At 39.2% G+C, this 23,424-nt stretch overlaps 1 protein-coding gene across 2 annotated transcripts in view; it reads right to left on the minus strand.

Moving 5' to 3' along the window:
- STAG1 (STAG1 cohesin complex component) overlaps positions 1-23,424 on the minus strand; it is a 177,794-nt gene that overhangs the window by 24,650 nt on the left and 129,720 nt on the right. For both annotated transcript variants that reach the window (XM_065844443.2, XM_071812389.1), the window contains 9 exons: positions 22,510-22,624; positions 20,458-20,575; positions 19,209-19,312; positions 16,331-16,423; positions 16,120-16,209; positions 15,733-15,936; positions 13,954-14,024; positions 8,987-9,074; positions 7,360-7,440 (listed from right to left, as the gene is read on the minus strand). In XM_065844443.2, the coding sequence (XP_065700515.1) occupies positions 7,360-7,440; positions 8,987-9,074; positions 13,954-14,024; positions 15,733-15,936; positions 16,120-16,209; positions 16,331-16,423; positions 19,209-19,312; positions 20,458-20,575; positions 22,510-22,624 (964 nt within the window). The remainder of the gene's footprint in view (positions 1-7,359; positions 7,441-8,986; positions 9,075-13,953; positions 14,025-15,732; positions 15,937-16,119; positions 16,210-16,330; positions 16,424-19,208; positions 19,313-20,457; positions 20,576-22,509; positions 22,625-23,424) is intronic.

The raw sequence follows: 23,424 nt of genomic DNA on the forward strand, positions 1-23,424 counted from the left end.
TAAAGAAGGGATCGTAACAGCCACTGACTCGCTGCTGGTGACTTTCCCCATGACACCTCTTATCAGCTGTCAGATGATGTGCCCACATAGCACCCAACCTCAACCTAAAGAATCTACATAGCATACATGCAACATTTTCCTTGCCAAAGATTCCACTTTTTAATTATGCTGGCTGTTCAGTCCATGTGTCTCATTTCTAGTTTTAGCTTATTGCTTCCTAGCATAAGATCTTGTTATTCTTTGTTTACTGAAAAGCCTTTTTGTGGTCCATATGTTCTTCCCGTACTGGCTCACATCAGAAGGCAGGTCTGTGAGCACCCCAAGTGTTCCCAAATCTATGAACCACTTATAATTTTTAACAAAGTGTGATTTTCTGATATGGACACTGAAGGTCTATGAGCCTCACCTTCCTAATCCTAGTAGAATTTTCTTCGATAATACAGCCAAGGATCCCTTTGTGCCACCGCATTGCACTGTCATTACATGATCTGTAAGACAGTTCTGCTCTATTCTAAGTCACAACTTTTCACTCAGCAGCCTTCTTGTTCCCAGATATAAGCCTTCAATTTGGCAGCATTAAAGCACCTCTTTCTCTTTTTTTTTTAATTGTATTTTGTTTACCAGTTCATCTATGTCATCCACATTTTAAATATCTTCACTTTACCTTCCCCGAATGATTGGTAAAAACGATCAGCTTTTAGCAGAGAACAGATCTGTCTGGAATGCCCCAGAAACTAATTCCCTTGTGTGATGAGTTCCAACTTACATTTTTTTTCCAATATATTAATCAGCTTTGAGTTATTGAATATGAATACATCAAATTCATATATCCACCTGAAAAGCAATGTTATACTCAAGTCTTACAGAAACTGGTATTTCAACCAGTTTCCTTATCAGTCAAAAATGCAATTTTCTCAAGAACAAATTTCTAATATTTATTCCTTCCTGTGTTTTCTATCAGCCAGTCCAAGACTTTACCTAGGACCTGTGCCAGGCTTCTCAGTTCTCTGTTACATAATAATCTGATTTACGGCTTTCAACATCAGGATTACAATCACTTTAATAACTTCTTACTTTCTATCACAACCATCTTCCATTTATATGTTAATGCATTCAACAGAGAAACTAAAACCTGTGAAAAATCCTATATAAAGGTTAAAAAGTGAATGAGCAGGTGTCCCATTTTTCTTTCTGTCAAAGAATGAGTAACACATAGGTACACATTATTTATTATCGTCTCTCTTGATAGCATGACAAAGATTTGTTTTGAAAAGTTATAGACAGCAAAAGAACGCCTGACTGAACCGTGCAACAGAGCCATCTGCAACTTCTCTAAATTGGGAGAAATCCCCAGACTACTAGAGAGCGGTGATTTTTTTAAAACAGAGAGAATGGGAAAAAATAAGATCAATTAGACTTTCAAGTCTTTTCCCCTTCTCAGGCACACAGCCAAGGCTCCCGAGGTGTGATTGCCTGGAACGCTGGCTTCAGCACAAAAACTGCTAGAAAAAAAGACAACATCTTCTTGGCGTCTAGGGTGAAAGTAGGGGGTTACACTGCGAACTGGATCACTAACGTCAGCCAGCACAGAAATAACCCTTTCTTGAACTGTACACCATAGTATCTTCAAATTTAACTAGTCCATGGCAGGAACAAGAGTTGCTAAGAGCAAGGACATGTATTGGCTTTGCCACCACCTGTGGTGGTGGCATCATGACACTTCCATCTATAATTCTTCAGTTACTTTCCAGCTTTAAATTTAAGCTTTTCCCCCCCCCTCCCATTGAAGCCATGTGGAAATGCTGTGCTTTTGCGACGTTAATCTAACAAACCCAGTGGTTTTCTTCCTATTTTCGTATTGCCTTTCTTCTAAATTCCTTATTTGCAGTATTAATTTCCTTCTCCTTGCAACTCCAAGTCTTCAACAAACTTTACAGTGTTCAAGAGCAATTGGCTTTCGACTGTGGAACACAATCCAGCCTTTTGCCCCTTGTGACTCTCTTCTTCCCTTCAGCATTTCGTGCTTTCTCTCATTGAACCCATATGAATATGAAAAGTCACCAAGTCACTATGTTGTTCTTTAAATCCCCTCTCCTAATCCCTCTGCCTGCTAATCACTCTGTACCACCATGCATTAGGCTCGTCTGGCTGCTGCTCGCTCAGGACTGTTTTGCTTTTGTCTTACCTCTGAATGTTTGCTCTAGTCATGTTTTTTTTTCACTGTTCTAAGATTTTGGACTCTATTCTTCTGCTAATATTTCCTTTTCATTACATACATGTACAGTGCATAGTATAATGGTCCTGAGCACGTGGTTTGTTGAATACACAAAGAAATCTAGCTGGAAACAACAGCTGTATCATCTAATCCCCAAGTCTCCTACCTTGAGATAGTATCTGTTCCCCAAGATCTACAGACGAGAACTTTTGCTGAGAAATTACCAGCTTCCTTTGCAACCATCCCCAAGCCCCTTTTCACGTGAAGAACAGTTTTTCTCTAGGCTACAACAGGTTGTTCCCAAAAGCTACACCATATAAACCACTTCCCCCAATACTGTGCTGCTTCCCAACAGCCATGGCCTCAGCCTCCTCTGAACATGGACAAGATGACAACCAAAGATCAGAGCTCTTGACTCTGGATATTTCCAGGCTTACACATTTCATCCTAACCTGCTGCAACCTTCCTTTTAGCAATCATTTTGTTCTTTCAGATCTTAGATACTGACTCCACTGTATGCCCTTATTTTTCCACTGGCCACCTTGGAAAAGAGTTTTAAAATAACTCTGCCCCAACTCCATGCAGTATTTAACTGGTGGAATCTTCATAATTGCGCAGATAATTTGGACTTCCTTAGTAATTCAAATAATGAGTAATTATCATCCTTATATTCAAATGTCTTTGAAACATTTTTATGCTGATATCACGTCCTTAAGCTCTATGATTAAAATTGGAATCTGCCAGCAGTATCACATAGTGTGGGGGAATCTGCAGAGTACCCTGGATAAACAGCAGCTGATACAATGAGAACATGAGTGCAGCAGTGCCTGTGAGCGGAACATCCAAAATTACCTGTTCTGAGGAGGTGTTTGCCTAAAAAACGATAATGCTAAGAGGAAAGTTAACAATGAATTTGCTTAAAATGACCAGATTAAACAGTAACCAGAAGATTACCAAGAAACTTTTGAGAAAAGGATCAGTCACTTTGACAAGAAGTACAAAAGCAACAAGAAAAGGTGCAATCATGGGGAGGGATCTGGAGGTGGAACAGAGCAGCAGTCAAACAACCCAACATTACAACTTGTGGCCCACCCTCTCTGCTGGGAGCTGTAGGAAGCCTGCACCCATCCGAAGGACTGTCAGTGTGGGTTGCAACGTGGGAACCCCCACCTCGAGCACAGGTATGTGACTGCGTGCTCTGTGGGTGTGGGTACACACAAAGCTGGAGCACCCACATATCAGCAGTGGGTCTCGTCCCTAAAGAAGTGCAACATGTAATTTAACATTGCATGTGTGTCTTGGGGAGGGGATGAGAGTAATTTGTGAACAGTTACAGAAGGGTAGTTCAAAATTTGTAGGTGTTCCTTAGCATTGTAAAAGTGTCAAGTATCCTGGTTTACCTGCTGAAAAGCTGATACTCATCCTGGAGATGTGTTGCAGTGACTGCAGATTAATCATGTTTTGGTAATAAATCAATGAGCTGACTTGATTCTAATTTGATTTAAACCACAAAAGTCAAACAGTTTTCCCCTGCCACACATCTGAGGCCTGTGGACCAGCACACCCAGCCTCATGTGGTCAGCCATAATCCAAAACAGTACAGCTGTAATATAAAGTGTCCCTCAGAAAGCAATAAATGTACCCTGGGCTTGGGTGTAATGCCAGGACACTTTCCAAACAAGGACAGTCCTCTCGGGAAAGAGGCTGTATAATAGGAAGAGCCATCTGAACACCAGATAAAAAATAATTCCATTCCAAAAAGATTCTGTTCCCAGTTGTATAGCTCTGGTTGTCATGTATGATTCCACACTAGAATCAATACACAAAATTATTAAGCAATTTTGAGCTCTACTCAAGAACTCATTTGGAAAGAAACCTCACCTGAACTACCCATCCTGCCTGCAAACTCCCTGCAATAATATATCCACCTAATGGAGTCAGAGAATACCTGATAAAGAAATGTAAAACTTGCCAATATATGCCCACTACTACCAAAATAAATATTCCCTCAAACAAAACACTAACATCCTCATATCCTGTACTCAATTCCAAAATGTTAATAACTTTATCCTGTTCCTTGAATGCCTCCATGTAACTAAGCAGGTGAAACAGAGTAGCTACTATTTGCCAGCATGAATTCAGACAAATCATCCAGCTGGCAGCAGATGAACATTTCTTACAAATCAATCCCTCCACCTCTAATCTCTCGGCCTGGATCCTCGAGGGAAAACTAAAAAATCATCTTCTGAACATGAGCTTGGGAACCAAAACTGATCAATGTACTGGATACAGGTGAACAAGGACTCAGGATTAGTTTTATGACATATTATAAATTCCCTTCTCTTCATTAGCCTTTTCATCGTTCATCTTCGGTCTCTTCCCCACTATCCAGTTCCTACTTTCCTCCCAGTAACCGTCCTACCACCTGCCTTCCCCTGCTCCCACTCCCCACTGCTACCAATGACCTTTTCTTTCAGAGGAAGTTTACCTGATCTGTATGTAAATAGAAACTAAGCTGCTGTTCTCAGCTTGTATTTTGCTTGCAATCTTCTGCTTTTACTTCAAACACGAAAGGTGTGTGTGTCTAAAAGCCTCTCTAATTTTTACAGCTATATCCATTGGTCTACTAAAGATACTGCTTCAGCCTACAAAGCATCACCTCCCTGTCCTTAGATCATTACAGCTCCAGCACAGGAACACTAGCAAGCTGGATGGACCTGCATGGTAAAACTCTGTCAGAAATCTTCCTGTAAAAGCCTGCATACTTAAAAAGTGCTCATGAAACACACTGTTTTTCATTTTGAGATGCTCACGTTAATGCCTTTGTCTTCCCATACATCATACTTTAGAAGTCATCCCCCTTAATGTCTGCTAATTTATAAACCTAAATCATCGCTTATAAAACAAGCATGGGCAAAATTATCTCCTAATGGACTAAACAACAGATATAGTGCAGATCAGATTTATTTTCACAGTCAACAAACTCCAGTGGGAAATTTGATAGAAAAAAACCCCATCCCATTTCTGTTGTGGGCACAGCTGAGGCTGCTGGGCAGGTAGGAACTGAAGGGCATTAACACAGCGCTCCTCTGGAACCAAGCACGCACAACAGTCATGATTTTAGTAGGGAGTGGTGTAAAACCCCAAACAGTAAGTTAACAACAGCTCTCTAGGTCAGAGTCATTATTATTTTCACTGGGGATTCCAGAAGCAGAATTGACTTGTTCTTTGAATGGCCATTCTCAACGGGCCTTCACAGTTCCACTCCTATGAACTATGTTATGACTAATGCCAATCAGAGCAGTATTAGAAATACATGGGAGATCAAGGCTATTCTGCATTCATCTCATAAAACAATGTCTTGTATAAAAGTAGCCTATTTTGAAAAAGTAGGCAAAGCCATATAATTGCACTAAGCTTGTCCGCAAGAAAAACCTTGCCACTGAAATAAATAAAGGTCTTTTTCAGTTTAACTGGACCATCATGGCAATACTGCAAACAGTCCACATGGCACTTTGACACCAAAATGCAAAGCTTCTCACCACATCCAATGCAGATATGTATATGTTAGTCACTAGCTGTAGTTTATGATAAGTGCCTTTTGCTATAATTTAGACACAAGAAAACATGAAACTTTTTTCCAGTAATGCTGACAACTATTGCCCTGCACCAGCTGCATTATACTGCAGTGATTTACTGTATTGAGTTTAGGAAAATGGAGAAACTCAGTGAAGGGAGATGAGAATCCTACCAACTGCTCTGTGCCTCAGCATTTGCACCCAGAGCAAGGATAGAAGGGGCACTGCTGCTCAAGGGGCCCAGCAAAGAAGATGACAGAGTCACTGGGCCTCTTCAGGAGCCGTAAGACACCTGGCAAGACCCAAAGGTCAAGGGCACACGGGGAAAAATTTAATAAAAGGTGTTGAAGATGGTGTCCAGGGTTGGAGAGTCCACCAGGTTCCGCATACCCAAGTGCCTTGCTACACAGTAACCAGCTGCCCAGTTTCCTTACTGGAGAAGCTTTAGGATGAGATTCAGTGTGTGGGTTTTATGGACGTCAGGGTTGAAGCAACGTAGGGCTCCTGGATTTCCTGAGTTACTGAGCTCCCCCTGTCGAAGTGAAGTTCCTCCCTAAGGATAACAATGCTGGGATGGCTGTGGATGCTTTCCTGGGATGAGATGCTGAGTTCATTTAAAACAAATGGAATGTATACAGTTTTCTCAGTTATAAGGTTATATAAGTTACAGTATTATATACTACCAGCATGCTAAAGAGAAAGAAGGTAAAGAAGCTGAGAGGGGAAAATGGGAACAAAAGGAAGAATAAAGAATACCTTTTTTTTTTTCTAGTAGCTATTTTTAAATGTCAATATTTGAAACAACTTAAAGAATTTACAATGTATTTTTATCATTTTTATGTGCATAAAATGCTTATTTTAGTAATACTTTAGTACAGCATCTTTTTCGTTTTGATGTTGATGGGGAAGTACACTTACTATTTCAGTTTTCATACCATTTTAATTTGATGTATGACTTTTGAAAAAGCCCTAAAAAGACAGGATGTTTGCCTCTAATCGAGAAAAGAGCTAAGGAAAGGTCCTGGAAAAGCTAAGTATAACAAACAAGTTACGTGTGACACTGTCCTTACTACATTACACTTATGTACACTTTTCATTAGTAATTGTCAGTGCTAGTAACCTTACGTTTTTATTTAGCAACATAAAAGATGTAAGTAAAAGGCAAACCAGGTAAATACACGTAAATATTAAGCTATCTGTGGTGTACAGATCAACAATATGGCCAACAACTATTAGATAAGCACTGTCTTATCTCTTCACACAAACTGCTGTACTCACAATAGAGTGCATTTAGTGTCTTCAGCAATTAAAATATAATATCAGCTAGTATTAATATCAAATTCTAATAAAGACAAGCTTCTGCTTTTTGTATAGCTTATTTAGATACATGCATGATGTTAAACAGATCCTGAAATCAAATAAATCAAAACACCAACATTTTATATCTGTTTCATGCCAACATAAAATGACTGTGCAGTGGGTGGAGTTACAGAGAATCAGGTCTAGTGCCCTTTCAGGCAAGATCTGTTTCTGTAGTAAAATCTGTACGACCAAACGCCTACTCACTTTGGACGGGGAGCCTTCGGTGATCTTCACCAGCTGCCAGAGAATGGAGTAATGGGAACACTGCAGCGCCTGAACAACGATCTGTAACAGAGGGAACACACAGAATCCCAGCACGTTGCAAATATCAAGTGGATCAGTGAAGCGTATGTAAAATTCATACTGCATTCTGGGGAGAAGAAATAGGAGCAGCTCTTAGGGAGTACGTCTTGTTTTCGAGGATATTATGTTTTTCCTTAGTCAGTTTGGTGCAATAAGAAACCAGCCTACTATAGGTGAAAAAAATATTGTGTAAATGCTGGGAAACAGCAGAAAACAGTGCGTTATTGCAAGAGGTGATGTCACAGCATGGCAAAGAACAGCCCCACACCTACATATCTCAGTTCCAAAGCATCTGTTTAAATACCTCTAAATGTGACTTCACTACTAAAACAGTCTGAAAATTTGTTCCGTTGTCAAATTAACATGTAGCCCAACTTCTAAAAAAAGGAAGAAAATAGAGATTTTTTTCATAGAGAAGACTAGGCTCTTATATGGTGCTCATAAAAGCATCCATGGTGTCTTTTTAAAATTTCAAATCTATTTTAGTTGTGAAAAATATAAAAAATGGAGTTTGGTTCTGTGTACAATAAATCAAGTTGTAACAGCTCTAATTGCTTCACAAAACACTTATTTAAAAGGCAGCAGTAAAGACCAAAGCATTCCTTTTCAGCAAACTCCTTCTAGCGGACCGGGGAAAGAAACACTGAGGAGAGTTCCCATTTCAGACCTTTTTTCCTAAACTCTTACAGAAGTGTTTCGGGAGCCGTACCACAGTCAAACCCAGCAACTGAAGCTGGCTGGCGGTTGCAGGGACAGGTAGCACAATTCCAACACAAGTAACAACCGCACACACAGCTGAAGGTCCCACAGCTTAAAGCCGTGACTTTCACTCGGTGTGCAGCAACGCACCCTCCATGGGGTCCTTGTTAGAAAATACTTCTACAGAATTTAATGAGATTTATTTTTTTCTAAATTAAGTTGTGTTAGAATTAACAACTGACTTCTAATTGAAATAAAATTATAACTTAAAATGTGCTGTAATACTGGAGTAGGCAGTCTGCATTTTAAACTGGAATCCTGGGATAATCTGAAATGGTCCATGTGCTCATCCATGAGAAGACTAAAACCAAAGCAGGAGGAAACGAAGTCCAAGATGTGTTCACTAAAGAACTCCACTGGGAAGGTTGCCCAGCATCCCTGCTAAATTGCTCTTCTTGTTTCTTGGTTTTCATAAGCTTCCATCTTACCTTCAATGCACAATAATCATTTGTGATAATTCTAATTGCAGCCAAGATTTTCAGATGTTTGGTTTCGGTGCAAACATCATGATTTACGTGTTCCTTTTCACAGCCAGCAACATCACTTATTCCTCACTTTACAGATAAGAAAGGTGAAGCAAGTAGCTCAACCCAGAATCCATGAGTTTTCACCTCCTAGACAGTGCCTCACTACAATATAAATGTAATTCAAACCTCCATGTTTTTCCCAAATAACTGCAGTCTAGTGCACTGATCTTTTGAACTTCTCTACGACCAGACTCTTCACTTTGCATCCCCAAACGATGCAGTGCAGGTGTTGCTCACTGTACCTGTTCTGGCATAGCTCCATGTTCAATTCCAGTTCTTAGTAATCTGTAGCAGTTACTGAACAGATCCCATTTGGTGAGATCGTGAGCACTAGAACAAGAAGTAATAAAGACAGATTAGTTATGCTCCTCAAAACTCCCATCACAGTGAGAGCATATTCTGACCTGGCAGCTCAGCGAGCGGTTTGGTGTTTTTGCAAAGCTGAGACAATACGACCTGCTGACAAAGCAGCTGCACAATTAGTTCACACCACGAGAAAAGCAGAAGTTTGGCTTCCTGGCAACTGAGGAAAAGCATTTTACTACATGGGATTTTTGCATATCATACATCTTGAAGCATTACTTAAGTGGAGTCACAAGCTCCTTCTCAGTGTTGCCTCTCAATCATCTTTCCTCCTTGGTTCTCAACACTGACAGAACTCCAGCAGGTACTTCTCCGGCTTTGGAGCAGAAACTGCACCTAAACTCTAGCAGCATATACCGAATGAAAAATGGCTTAGAGCAGAATAAAGTTACATATTTTTCTGCGGTATCGTTTTGAGAAATATCCATTATCACTAGGTATTAAATATCCTGAAGTATCCAAATGAAGACAGCATGAAATACATGTATATGAGACAGTGATGGTAGCTGCCACTCCCTATTCATTGTTTGACATTTCAGTTGTACCAATCTGATTTGTCAGCGAGAAGAATACGAATGAGATTAGCAACATATATTCTACAGCCTTACAGACTTCAGCTGCTTATGATGTAGCTTTTTTAATACACAATTGAGAAATACAGAATAAATTACAAAACATTAGGTTACCTGAAAGCCAAAAATTCTCTCTCACAAAAAAAATAGCTTTAACACATTTTTCTGCAGTGGTATTAAACTGAGATAATTTGAAACTATTTATAATATGTTTGCAAAAGAGCAAGTCACCTCAGAATAATCAGAAACTTGGTCATGGAAATACTCACCTGGAAGAAGGGATGCTCAGACTGAACTGGCAAGTCTGCATTAGATAAAGCACTTGCATCAGGTTCCCTTTTCATCCCAGCACCTTGATCACCAAGATGTGCTCCCTTTTCCCACCCTTTTGTGTCTGCCCTGCTTTGGAGCTGCCTGGCTTTGTTTAAATAACTACTCTCCTCAGCCAGAAAGAATAATTCTGTGGTTCAGAAACAGACAGAGGTTGAACTGAAGACTGGGAATGCCAGGATCCTATTAAAACCCCTAGTATGAAATGCTTCCCAGTCTGGAGCATGGTAGCCCTGGAAAATCTCGCTGATGAAAGTTTCACAGAAAAGGTAACAACTAATGCCTTTGAGCCAAAACTAAGTATGCACTCTAGGGTTGTATCATTAAGGTGCATCTTGACTTTCATTCAAATCCATGAATAGAACAATAGGAAAACTTAAAAAGTAAAAATACTCCCCCTGCCTTACATCCTAGATGGTCTTTAGATGGTCTTCGGAGTATGGCAGTACAATGTTTCACATCTAAATTACAGGCTGTCAGAGAACTGCCTCTGACTAGTGATGTTAAGCACACAGATGCTGCTTCCGCAAACCACAGGGTTGCTAGCAAGGCAGAGTTGTACCTCCTTAATTACAGTGCTGTAATTAAAGCAGTAAAATCTCCTCAGTGTGCAGAGGCAGATATCAAGCATAGGTTATCCTACAGAGAATACGAAAGGAAAAACTCTCATTTCTGTGTTTTCACCGTAGACCCTGGTGTGTCAGGCAGCCGTCACAGGGCCGTGCCCCATGGCTGGACAGCTGGCAGCAGCTCAGCTCTTTGCACTGAGCCTGGCCTAGCAGCTCAGCTCTTTGCACTGAGCCTGGCCTAGCTGCTCATCCCAGGAAGAGCTTTTCAGCTTCCCAAGCTGAAAACTTCTAACTATGTACAAGTTGCATAGGGTTTTTCAGTATAAGCTTCTGTAAAGAAGAGCCTCCACATTAAATTTAGGCATGTTCTGGTTCACCTTCAGCTCTTTTGAAGTACTTAGCAATCCAAACAATAATTATAAAAGTACTTTGGACACAATACAATTCTCCACAGAGGTTCTACGAATGAAAATTCACACAAGACAGAATTTTCTCTTAGTCTCTCCCATGTCAGAAAGTCTTCATGGATGACGATGAACAAGGCCCAACATTTCATCGAGGGTTTGTTTTTATCCCTATAGACAGCAGTGTCTGCTGGGGCACCTTTCTGTCAGAAGGTGGTCAGATAAAGCTACCAGTTCTGCAGTGTTTCTGAAAGCATGGAAAGCAGCAGCTTAGAAAACTTCCTTTTAGAAGAGGTGATCTCTCTACCCTCAAAACTGCTGCTCTTTTTAACGGAGCATGAAGTGAGAGAAGCTGTACCTTGGGCTTTGAATAGATACAGTCCAATTTCTCTACTGAGGGTTCATTTATCATCATTTCTGCTTCTCCTGGATATAACAAACTTCTAAGTAACTTAGTCTGAAGGATGTACTAGTCAGTTACCAGAAAAAAAGGTTAAGCAAAGGGTTTCTACAACCAGAAGAAAAGATCTGCTGGCCTGACAGTGAATTTACCTATCTTGGAAGTGTCCTGACTGATCAAAACATGACTGATACCTGGAGAGTTAATTGTAGCCATTGTCAGCTTACTAAGTCAGTGTGGAGGCAGGAAGGAATCAAATTCCACATCATATTTGAGGACTACTGGACAGTGATACCAACAATTTTGATTTCTAAATGTGAAACAATGTTATATATACAAGACAGCATCGAAAGGGCACATGCAGAGTAATGGAGATGATGCTTGAGATTCATGTGTCTTGCATTGAACTAACTGCAGTAACTAAGTAAGAAATGACAATGTTGCAGCATACAAACTGCAACAGCACCCATGTGTTACGTGTAAAAGCTCAGCTGAATTGGGCTGGAGTCAGTATAGAAAAATTGTCTCCATGTACTTCAGGAAAGAAACAAATGTTGAAAATATCAGTGAGACCCTGCAAGAAAGAGAAACCCAAGTATATACCCCAGTTCTTCTATTCAGAAAACGTGAAGAAAATTTATTATTTTCTGAAAGCTTGGAAACAAACATCATAATGATGAATTTCATTTGTATTGGAATATCGATATCTGTGTTTGATGAAAAAACATGAATTAAAAAGTGCTGTGAGCCCTTTGTTGCCATGACGCTCTCAGAAAGAGGATTAGCTCAGGCTTGGGAAATATAGAAGCTTCCGTACAGAAGCTTTTTGGTCTGGAAGGATTTTCTGATAATCCCCTGCCATGTTTTTTTTCAAGTCGCTGGGCTTCTTTTACCTAGAATATGAAGAAGCAGCAACTACCAAGGAAATACAAGTGCAGATAAGGGAGAGTGGAATTTCTCTCACTAGAAGGAAAGAGGAACTTGTTTCTTTTTGAAGCCTCAGCAACTACTTTATCAGTGCACTTCTAGAAGATCTGAAAGGTATCAGTTATTAGCCTGCAATTTTAACATCTCTTGATTTAATTTCTTTTGGCTCCCAGCTGATAACAGACAATGACAACATCAGACAACAGCCGTCGTTCTCTGAGATGAGAATGCTCCTTGCGAGTTTTGAATTGAAGATCCTGATCTCATAGCCAAAGGTTCAGCAAAAGGCCTGTCTTGGATGGTACGATTGTTTCCTTTCACAAAGAAATCACATCGGATGTAACTTTCAGTAGAGTAATGAAAACATTTCATTACTTCTTTATATGCAAGCAGATATTAATTAGGAATTCCCATTGAACTTCAATCATAAATAACAAATCAGCTGAGAAATTATAAACAGTTGATCTTCAGCTTTTTAGATTTGATTATTTTCTTTCCTGTGTTTGAAGGCGAAGGTAGATGTCCCCAAACCTGACTTAAGTGTCTTTCTACAAAGCTTTCTTTCTAGTCTGAATTAACTCTCTTGAGTTTTGGAACCCTAAAAGAAGAAATCCATATGGGAAACTCTCAGAAAGGCCTTAAGATGTGTGTTTCCTTCTTGGATGTGAACTACAGCTTTCACCAGTCCACTCAGGAACGGCAGAAGTGGCTCGAGCGTGTTACCAGGGAGACTGAAAAGCTCATTTGCACATGTGTCAGCCTGCTGCACTATAGAAATTAGTAACGACTTAATGATCTCTGTGAGACTCTTGTTGAATGGAAACAAAGAGCAGATATTGCAGAACCATTTCATACAATGATGCAATGCCGAATTCAGGATAAGTGAAGACTAAGCACAGAAAACAAAGTATTAAATCACTAAAAATAATTGGTGTAAAAGAGGTGGCAAAAGCAAGGTCCTCACACATCTTGTGATAAGGAAGAAATGATCTGTGACTCCCAGCCACCTGCAGATGAAACTTTATCACCTGCTGACCAGGAGCAATCACTTCCTACAGCTGATAGGAAGGGAAGATTAGGACTTTGTGCTGTGCTCCAAAATTCAAGTGAAATTTTCTGGGTTGATCTGCTTAGTGACGGAGTTTCTGTGCAATCCACACAGTGAGACTTGGCCCACAATTCAACTAGAAACTATTTCTGGCATTTCTGCAGGAAAAGCATGCCAGGCTCTCACCATAAACTATTAGTTATTATTGTTACTACTACTTATTTCTGTAATTTGGATGAGAAAGACCTCAATGGCATGAGAAACTAAGAGAAACAACTCTGCTAAGCTGGGGCTCAAAGTGAAGATTTGGCCTGCATCCACTGGTGTTGGAGGTAAGAAGTGTCCCTTGTGCACTGGCTGGCTGCCCTGCAGCAGAGTATGACTTCTAGTAAAACACTCAAAGTGTAAAAGTGTTTAGTGCAAGGGATGGTACAGCACTTGCAAATCGAAGCTGTAAAAGTAATGGCATTAACTAAGCAAGGACCCAGATTAACCCGAGGTTATACCGACAAATGTCACTAATCATTCATCAATCTGATACTCACTGAAATGAGAAAATTAACCTAGCAAATTTTTGAGAGAAAAAAATCACCTACTTGTGAAAAGAGGTTAACCGCTTTAATGTGGAGAGCACATTGTATATATCATCGTCATCAGCTTCTTCTCCCTGAAAACGGAAGAAAATCCATTAAGAGAGTTCAGCCACCCAGCAGAGAACATTACTGCACCAGGAGGAGCAGACTTCTTTGAGGGTTTACGTTCACACCAAAACTGACTCCAGATTTTCCAGTGGCTGACATACATTCATAACGGGATGGAAGGTGTTTGTGGGTTTTTTTAATTTAGATTTTACAAATCTGGGGCAACAACAGTCCAAGAATAAATACTGCGCAACTCAACCAAAACTTTTCATTTAAATCTAATTTTTTGTTTTGGGCATTTAAAACTATCATTATCCTAAAATATTATGCAAACTGAACAGCAAATTCTCTTAGTGAAACAAGTGGAAATAAAGTACTTCCAAAACTTAATGTTTCCAGCAACTTTCTGAAACAAGAAACCCACTTCAATATTTCTTCTCCATTTCACTTTGAGAATTTTTTGTATCTGAAAGCCTAACAATTAAGACATTTTCCTGCCTTCAGATGCAATTGTCAATCAATGTTTCTCTCATTATCAAGCTAGTAGGAAGCCATAAAGCAGTGGGATACGTGCTGGGGTACAAGTATGCACATTTTTGGATTTAAAATCTCTTCAAAATGATGAAATATGCTTATTAAAATTAATTATTCTGCCAAGTATCACCCAGCAAAGAATAGCACAAAGGCCAACATGTTAAATCCTTGCTACTGCTGTTTTCGTTCTTGCTTTCTCCTACTTTTCTCTGTTTTTACTCCCTATCTTCCTCTACGTCACATGTCTGACCTCCCCACCCCCTTTTCCTTAGTGAGCTAAAATTCTTAATTCTTCATTTTTCACAGGACTTTCAGACACAGCTTTTCTCTGAAACCCTCGGTCCTCATCCCTCTCTCATACAGGTGAGTATACAATATGCCTGTATGTGGCATGTTAATTAAAGAGAGGATAAAGCTTATTTTATTTGATATGCAATTCTAAAATAAAGACTGTAGCTTAACTTCCTATAAATGCACATTAGGAATTAAATGTATCTGCCACCGTGCAGAGCATGACTAGAAGTAGTGAAGAAAAAGATCTATGTAGCCCTTAAGTTATGTTTAAAAAGCATGAGAATTACAACAAATTAAGTAGTGCTACACAAAGTTACGCTGATGTAAAGCGAGTAAAAAAGGGGTAACGTTTCTATTCTAATTTAATGTATTCTGTCTTATGCATTTTGAAGGATGAATTCTTATGAGCAAATCCCACATACCTCCAGGTTTCAGACCTGTATCTTTATTTCATTCTTTCCAGAGCTCTTTCAATATGTCATTATAAATATTTTACTAAATCCTCTCTTCCATCCAAGACATAATCCAATCTTGATTCTGCATATCCATTTGGGACTACTGGAATCCCCACAAGCATTAACGTAAATGCACCTTTCTCTGCATTTTTCATCAGCTTTCACCCATTCTTCCATTTAATTTCTTATGTGCACTGTTTAAATACCAGACTAAACTTTCAAAAGCAGAGTCGTCCTGTGGTCTTTGTTTTTACAGCATCAATGCTTTGCAGGCTGAATGGCCAGTTCAAAGGATTCCCTACATGGAGAAACAGCTCAAAATTTTAATTATGAAATAGTTGCTGCTGCACTACATCTTCAGATGGATAATTTCATGACTTGGTAAGAAGGTTTTTCTGCAGTTTATCATAGCGTATTTTAGACAGTCTAACTCAATTTTAAGAAAACAAACCTCCTGCAGCAGATCCTCTACCGAATGGTTGAATCGATCCACAAATTCATCAATGAGCTGGCTGTGGGCTATGTCAACTCTGTTCTGGATTGTGTATTCTTCACTACAGAGAATGCTGTAGGTTTTGCTGCAGGCTTCGAGAACGTCTGACTCCACGTGCTTTTCCACAACAAACTTAATCTGTTTCAGTAAGGCATCCAGATGCTGGAGATCAGAAAAGAAATTCAGCTTTCACCTTACCCAAACAATGAATCTCAAAGAAAAAATCATTCAAAGAATTTAAAATCAAGGTCAGATTAGTAAAATGCCAAATGAAGGCACAGGCTGGTGTGACAGGAATAGTAATCAGATACCTGAGAGCACCCAGACGTGCCCCACGTACTGTACCTTTTCCATCCTGCCCGTGCTATAGATTTCCAGATCAAAATACTGAGGGATTTGCAGGAGATTTGCAACCTTCTCAGCATCAGCGGAATACTAGAGCATCATTGAAACACAAGAAAAACATAGTGAAGTAAAAATAAACATCTACACTACATAACTAAACAGTTTAAAGAGTTGTAAATGACGGTGAGAGATATTTTGTTGAAAAATGTACCTTTGATAGCAACATGGGAAGTGCAATAATGAAATGCTCAGTCAATTTATTTCTGTCGTCTATCTGAGTTTTTCTTTCTTTTGCTGTCAAGACCTGCAAATGATGAAAAACACCTAAAGTAAATACAATTTCTGCATATAGCATTCATTAATTTTTCTGTAGTGTGCATTACAAACACAAATCCATGCAAGTATATTTTTAATAAATCAAAAGAGAAAGGAATAAAAAACTCAAACACATTTGGACTGAAGAGTGATTAAATGGGAGGACCATGTGTCCTAAGAAGCCGTGATTGAAAAGGAAAATATTATATCATCCACAATGATATTGTCTCAACACATCAACATTTTCTCAGGATTGAAATTCAAATATAACCCAAGTCAGTGGAAGTTTTGCTATTGCTTCCAAGCAAATTGAGCTCTGGCTTTCACACATCAAACAAAGTGTTAACATAAGACCTCAGGGCAAACTGAAGTATAATTAAGAAAACCAAAACCAAACCACACAGTAACAGTGATTTTCATTAGCAGATTCAAGGCCTCATCTCTAAACTGGAATGTAATTCTCAGTGAGAACATACATCCAAGTTCACAGAACTCATTTACAAATTTCACTGACAGATATACTGAAGCTACTAATGCTGTCATAGCAAAACCACCTTGAAAGAGGGAATAGAGACAATAATCAAACCAGCATGCTTCATGAAAGCTTAGATCTGGCTTCTTGGCTTCAGAGAAGGAAAGAATACTTTGAAAACAAATGATGATAATAAAATACTGAAATTAGCTAATGATTTATGTGTAGCAAAGCTGCCAGACTGCACAATAAAGGTTACAAGCTAATGTCAGAGAAGAAACTACTTCACAAGACGGTGAGTGCATCATTAGAAACCTGCTTCCATTTCAACTCCGAGAATACGCCAGTGAGATCACAAGAACACGACAAACCTCTCCTGACAAGTCAGAGATCCCTGCAGTTACCATCCCACAACTCATGATCTAACTGAAAAGAAGCAAAAGCTACATGTCATACCTATGTCTCTCTGTGAGGGAGGAGGAACAGCGGGAAACAAAAGACGTGCCTGAATGACCGGTAGCCTATTCTGTCAGCAAAGAACCAAAACCACCATGGAAGTGAAGGGGAATGGGTTTGTCACCACAACTCCTGTCCCCAGTGCTGGTGCCACACCAGCCATGCCAGCAAAAGCCAACATAAATGCAGCAAGTCAGGCTCCCACCCCCGAACAACCCAGACAGGTTCTGCTGACCAAATACTGCTAATTCAGTGGTGCTATTAATTAATCTGGGTCCCCGGGATGATCTTGAGGCTCTTTTGATCATCCTTCAGAAGGTGAAATTTATTTTATTGGAGTGTTTTCTTCAGCTTTGAAGAAATACAGACATTGAAAATCTAAGACTAAGCAATTTGCTGAAGTGAACTGTAGAACCCTTGTGAAAGAAAATATACCCGGAAAGCTAATAGTGACATTATTTGGTGCTCCAAACAGAAAATACAACCATGACATTTTTGTTAAATTTAAAGGTTGCTTTGTCTGCTAGGCAAGTTCGCAGCTAGACACAAAACACAGTTAAGTTGTGCTGACAATACAGTCTTGGTAACACAGGGTAATACATGATTGTGTGAATTCGAGTAAGTGCTTTCATAGATTACCCCCTCACCTCTGAAGTGTAACAAATTAGGATTTCTTAGAATATGCTTTATAAATTAAGGTATGTTTAAATTGATTGCTTCTTGGAGATTTTCCCTGGGATGCTGTTTCTGGACATGAGGTTAACCTGCTTTTGGCACATAAATGTTAAGAAGCTAAGTAACTGCATTTAGATTAACAATAAAGAATGCTAATTCTGTCTTCAGACTGCACCTTCATTAAGCCTGTGGCTTTCTTTAATAAACTAGTTAGGATTATTCAGAAGAGAACCTAACAGAAGTACCAAATGTTCACAAGGGTTTATTTCATTTTGGTCTAACCTAAATACTATTATTGGGGACTATCAAAAATCAGGAAAATACGTTTGGGAAGCTGAGACTCTTTTGGAATGTGGATGCTGAATTTATGGAGAATACAGTGGAAAGCCTGTTGATCACCCTGACCTTGTGACTTATACTGAAATGCTTAGAAGTGCATGCCCAGCCTTAGGAATGGAATTCCACTGGTCCCCAGTCACTATAACATAATCTAGTGGCAGCTAGATTGCAATACAGTCAAGAATGTTAAATTCTTAAGTTTTTAGGGCTCCCAGTGGAAGAGGCCAAAGAGGATGGATACGTAAAACCACAGACGCATTCAGGTTGGTCCCAGTCCCACCTCCAGCTCAGGGCTCAGACCAGGGCTCTCAGGGCTTTGTCCAGCCAGGACAAGGACAGAAACTGCACAAATTCTCAGCTGTTCCAGTGCTCAACTACTCTCATGATGAAGGTACTGCTGGGTTTTTTTTGCAAATTTTATGTCTCCCTTAGCAGCACATTCCTTTTTATCGAAGACAGAGGTAATCTTGTTCTGATCCTGAGCTCTACACTTTCAGTTCTAATCTAGACTTAACATTAAGGGCTATAGATGTGAGTACATTATAGGTGTAAGCCAGGGGTATGATAAAAAGAACACCTATAAAATCTTTTAAAAATATTTTCATGCTGTAAATTTATATTACTTGGCAATGCAAAACTCAAAATGAAAAAACAAAAATGAAACCTGTCCAGAAATTTCTACTATTTTTCTTCAAAAATGTTCAATGAAACAGGAAATACCAATTAGAAAAAATAGAATTCTAAAGTGTTAAAATGTGGAATTGTAGGCAAAGATTTTCTGTTACTAGGGTAACACACAAAGGTCCGAGCTACCTATGGCAGCACCACTTACTCTCTTGCCAGTGCCTCTTCCTACAGGAGGATGTGCCTCAGCAGCTTGTCTGATGGTACACACCATCAGCTCGATCAGAGCACTCTCCTGCCGGTCAGACATTGCTGTGGAGGGAGAACAACAAGTCACGTCAGTTCTGATTTGTGTGCAAGACATTTTAAAGATGACAGATCTGTGAATGCAGTTGTAAATCACAGGGAATAGTGAACAACACAGACGACGTCATTTTGTCCCATTTATAAAACCAAGGCTTTCTTGCTTGCTCTGTGAATTACCATTCCCATCATCTCCAACTGATATGACAGAAGTGAAAAAGTCCAGAGTCTGGAAAAAGGATGAATGAAGGGGAACGCAACAAAGATCTACAAAATAAAGAGCATCATGGAGGACAGAGATCGACTGACTGTTCACTGTCACTCCCTTACAAAATATTCTCTCTGCCAAGGAAGTATTATTTCTGGTTTTCAGGCAGTTCTTCTGGTCACATCTAGAGGATTAAACCCCACTAGGCGATGCAGAAACAAAGAACCAAAATGCCTGATTTCCCAAGGAAATTACCATATAAATACCACAATTGTAGCAAGTGGATACCAAAAGGTCAGATTTTGAAACACTGAGATGAAGAAGCAGTAAGAGTACATTGATTTTTCAACCACTTAACCCCTGCAAAGGTCCCTGAAGCAGGAGAATTCTAAAGGATTATAAAGGATCTTGGATGACACTCATTACCATTAGGGACTCTTTGCCACCAGTTTTCCTGGCTACCCTGTGCATGCAGATCTATTATTAGCCAACGGAGATTTGAAACTAACGGTGAATGAATCCTCTTTTTTTTTTTTTTCCTCTTGAGAATTCATTAGGTTTTAACATTGTCTGGAAAAGCTCCATATTTAATTAACACCATCTGAAGTGCTAGTTTATTCAAAATTGTATTAGCTATTTAATTTATTGAAATGTTCATGTATGCACTACTTATTTAAACATTAAGACAAGACGCCCTAGCCTTTAATATTAGGGAACCTTTCCTTTTAATATTAGGGAACAGCCGGCTTCCCCAGATGAAAAATACAGTACGAAAATGCTGCTTTTGAAGCAAAGTGCATTAAAAATGGATTAAGCTAAAATCTTCTTCAAATTTGCTTTCTAAACAAATCACAACATAAATACCTCTACCACTCACAGTGAAAGCATCTTTTAAAGGAATAATCAACAACATTCTGTGATATCGATATAGAGGTTAAACAAATACCTTCTTCTCCTTGGACTGGTTCCTCCAAGAGCAGTTCTGTCATACATTCCCAGTCCTTCAGCAGTTCTTGAGAGCTCTCCCACAAACTGTCCACCAAATAGGCTGCATGTTCATGCAACTAGAAAATCCAAAGCAACCATGAGTACGGTGTTCTGGTACAAACACCAGTTCCTCAGCTTTCACAATCATTTGGCCACGGAGAGTGTCCTGGGCACGTACTTTTACATTAGTTGGAAAGAAAATCCGGTTTGCAACTAACTCTGGAAGGTCTTCTTCCAACTGAATGAGACAACTGCACGACAATGGGGATGCATCTTAATGGAAAATGCAATAAAGGCAAATTGAGCTTCTTTTCCATAAAGCAGCTTGTTTGTGAAACAAAACCACCACAAACAAACTCTCAGAGTTTTGATCTAGAGGCCATAAACTTACCTTTCCTCACTTTCTTACTGCATTATAAAAAGGAGAGATCATAAGACTAAGAGCTGTGATATATTCATTTTGAACAGGCATTTATTTTTCATACATGCCGCTATGTGCTCAGAAAGCAGTAGCAGAAATCCTATTGATTTCAGGGGGTACAGAATTAACACTAACTTGAACTGCAAAAAAGTTCTCATGTGAATGAACACAGCTATTGTAAAGTGAGAAAAATAATCCATAGGTTTCTATTGTTTTTTAAACTGTTCTTCAATCATCATCAAAAAGTACCAAGCACAGTAGGCAGATCTGATTTGCTTGCCTGATATGGGACTGAATCCTTAACCAGAGTGTAGGTAAGGAGGTGTCAGTACATTTACCCCCTGTTGTGATTCTGACAGCTTTGGGCAAAATGTCATGTGCCACAGACCTTACTTAAGTTTGTCACAGGTTTACGTATTTCCTCTTCTGAACGCACCCTCTCAGATGCAGAGCTTACATCTAGTCCTACGCAGACGGAAACTCCCAGTTCTCTAACACTTTATTAAAACTGGAGCCATAATATTCTACTTTGTTTCTAAAAACTCTCTCAAAACCAGCAATAGCAAAAACCAGGCCTGAGAGAGAAGTGATCTCAGGGAGCAGCATCTGCCTTGCATGAGGAGGCCCTTTGCTCATCATGGCTTTGGGAGCAAAGCTGAGTCTTGTTTCTCCTCGGAAGGACGGACAAGCTTTACGCTAGGTGACCCCCAATCACACACACTCAGATTTAAGGTATTTTCAACAGAAAATACAATGATCTATTACAATCTAAGTTTTTTAGAACCTGAAACTAAAAATACATTCAGATAGCAGACTGAATGTTCACACTGGTAGTGACATTTCAGCCAGACCTAACTTGGAGCTTTATAAAGTGTTTCTAAAAAACATTTACATTAGAACTGCACCTAAATGTTTTCCTTCCTTCTCAGCATCTCCGATTGCATTTCTTTTCATTTTCACAGTGAAGTGTCTTGTACAAGGCTTTATAATTAAAATACCTGATTGCAACACCTATCCTTTTACTTTTTACACCAAAATATATTACCCTCCCTTCTGCAGAGAAGCATTTCTGTCATTCCTTTCTTTCAGCCTTCCTTTCTCACCTATTTATTACCAAATCAAATGTATCCTTTTTAAACCTTTCCCCCTCTATCTTTAGAGCATTCTGTACCTGATAGTTTATCTTCTCAAGTTTTCCTCCACTACCATTCCCCATCTGAATTACTATGAGTATGCATAGCATAAAACTTCCCGTTTTTGCTACCTCTGTAGACATAAACTATGGGCACAATCCCATCCCGAATGTGTTCATCAAACACCTAATGTAGTACTGAGTGCACTGGGGACATGCAAGAGCAAAATAAACCATGAAGATTTTGAGCTGAATTTGCTTGATGGACAAGGAAATGGGGGGCAGGGTAAAGGGCACAGAGTATTTCTGAAATTGTGAAAAAAACAAAACAAAACGACAACAAAACAAAGCAAACAAAAAAAGCCAGTAGAAAGATCACTTGTTACTGCATGTTCATAAATCACTACTTAAATGCCAGGTTTTATTAAACATGTAAAGGCTAAAAATGAATTTTTTACCTCGCTTTCAAGAAAGAAAAGAACCAACATTCTAATAAGGTTTCCATTTGGACTATTTCGTCCCCTCCTCTTTGCTAGAGCCTCTTCAGCTTGGGGATCATGTCTGCTGAACAGTCTACAAATAAGCAAAAGGAGTTCTCATGTTTATCAAAACAAATCTCATTTCTGCAATAATACGATGAGCATTCATTCCTGATACAGTATATTTGTTCATAAAATAAGGTGAAAGTATCTCAAGCTATTTCTTTCAAGGGAAAGGGGGCATAACCTCTGACTGTCTCAAGAGATGAATTTATCTTCAGAGTCTTCAAGTTTATAGGGCTTGAAGAATTTTGCACAGCAAAACATATTTATATTGAAAGGCTTTGCACAGTTTTATATATTTGAATAATTTGTATAGTTTTACATTTTTAACTTAGGCACAAACTTACTTGACATCCCAGCAGCATAAAGAATAAAGCAAGCTATGATAACAGTCCATTTGTTTTTCAGGTAAATCATGCATTCTGCATCAAGCTCCCTGATGCACGGCTAGTTCTAAACTACTCTCAAATTCACTCAAAGAGATTTCAGCTGTGTCTACATTATAGTCACAGCAATCATAGTTTTACTCTGAGAAGCTCGAAAACTGTTCCTTGCTTTTGCAGCGAAACAGCACTCACAAAGCTCATTAGAAATACGAAAACACAGTATTCTGATTCACTACTGTAATTCACTGAAATGAGAAGGATGAGTTACACACAAACATATTTTAAAGACATCACCTGTTGCCCCCTGCTTATCTTACCAGATAAGAAATCAGCACATCTGCAGGTGCTAAAATACCTCAGAACACGCACCTCACTAATCCTCTGTATTATTTGCTTTTCTTTGCTAACTACACTGAGAAAGTCTAGTGACTAGATCACAGGTAGA

The sequence above is a fragment of the Patagioenas fasciata genome, chromosome 9, assembly GCF_037038585.1.
Source record: "Patagioenas fasciata isolate bPatFas1 chromosome 9, bPatFas1.hap1, whole genome shotgun sequence".
Lineage (NCBI taxonomy): Eukaryota > Metazoa > Chordata > Aves > Columbiformes > Columbidae > Patagioenas > Patagioenas fasciata.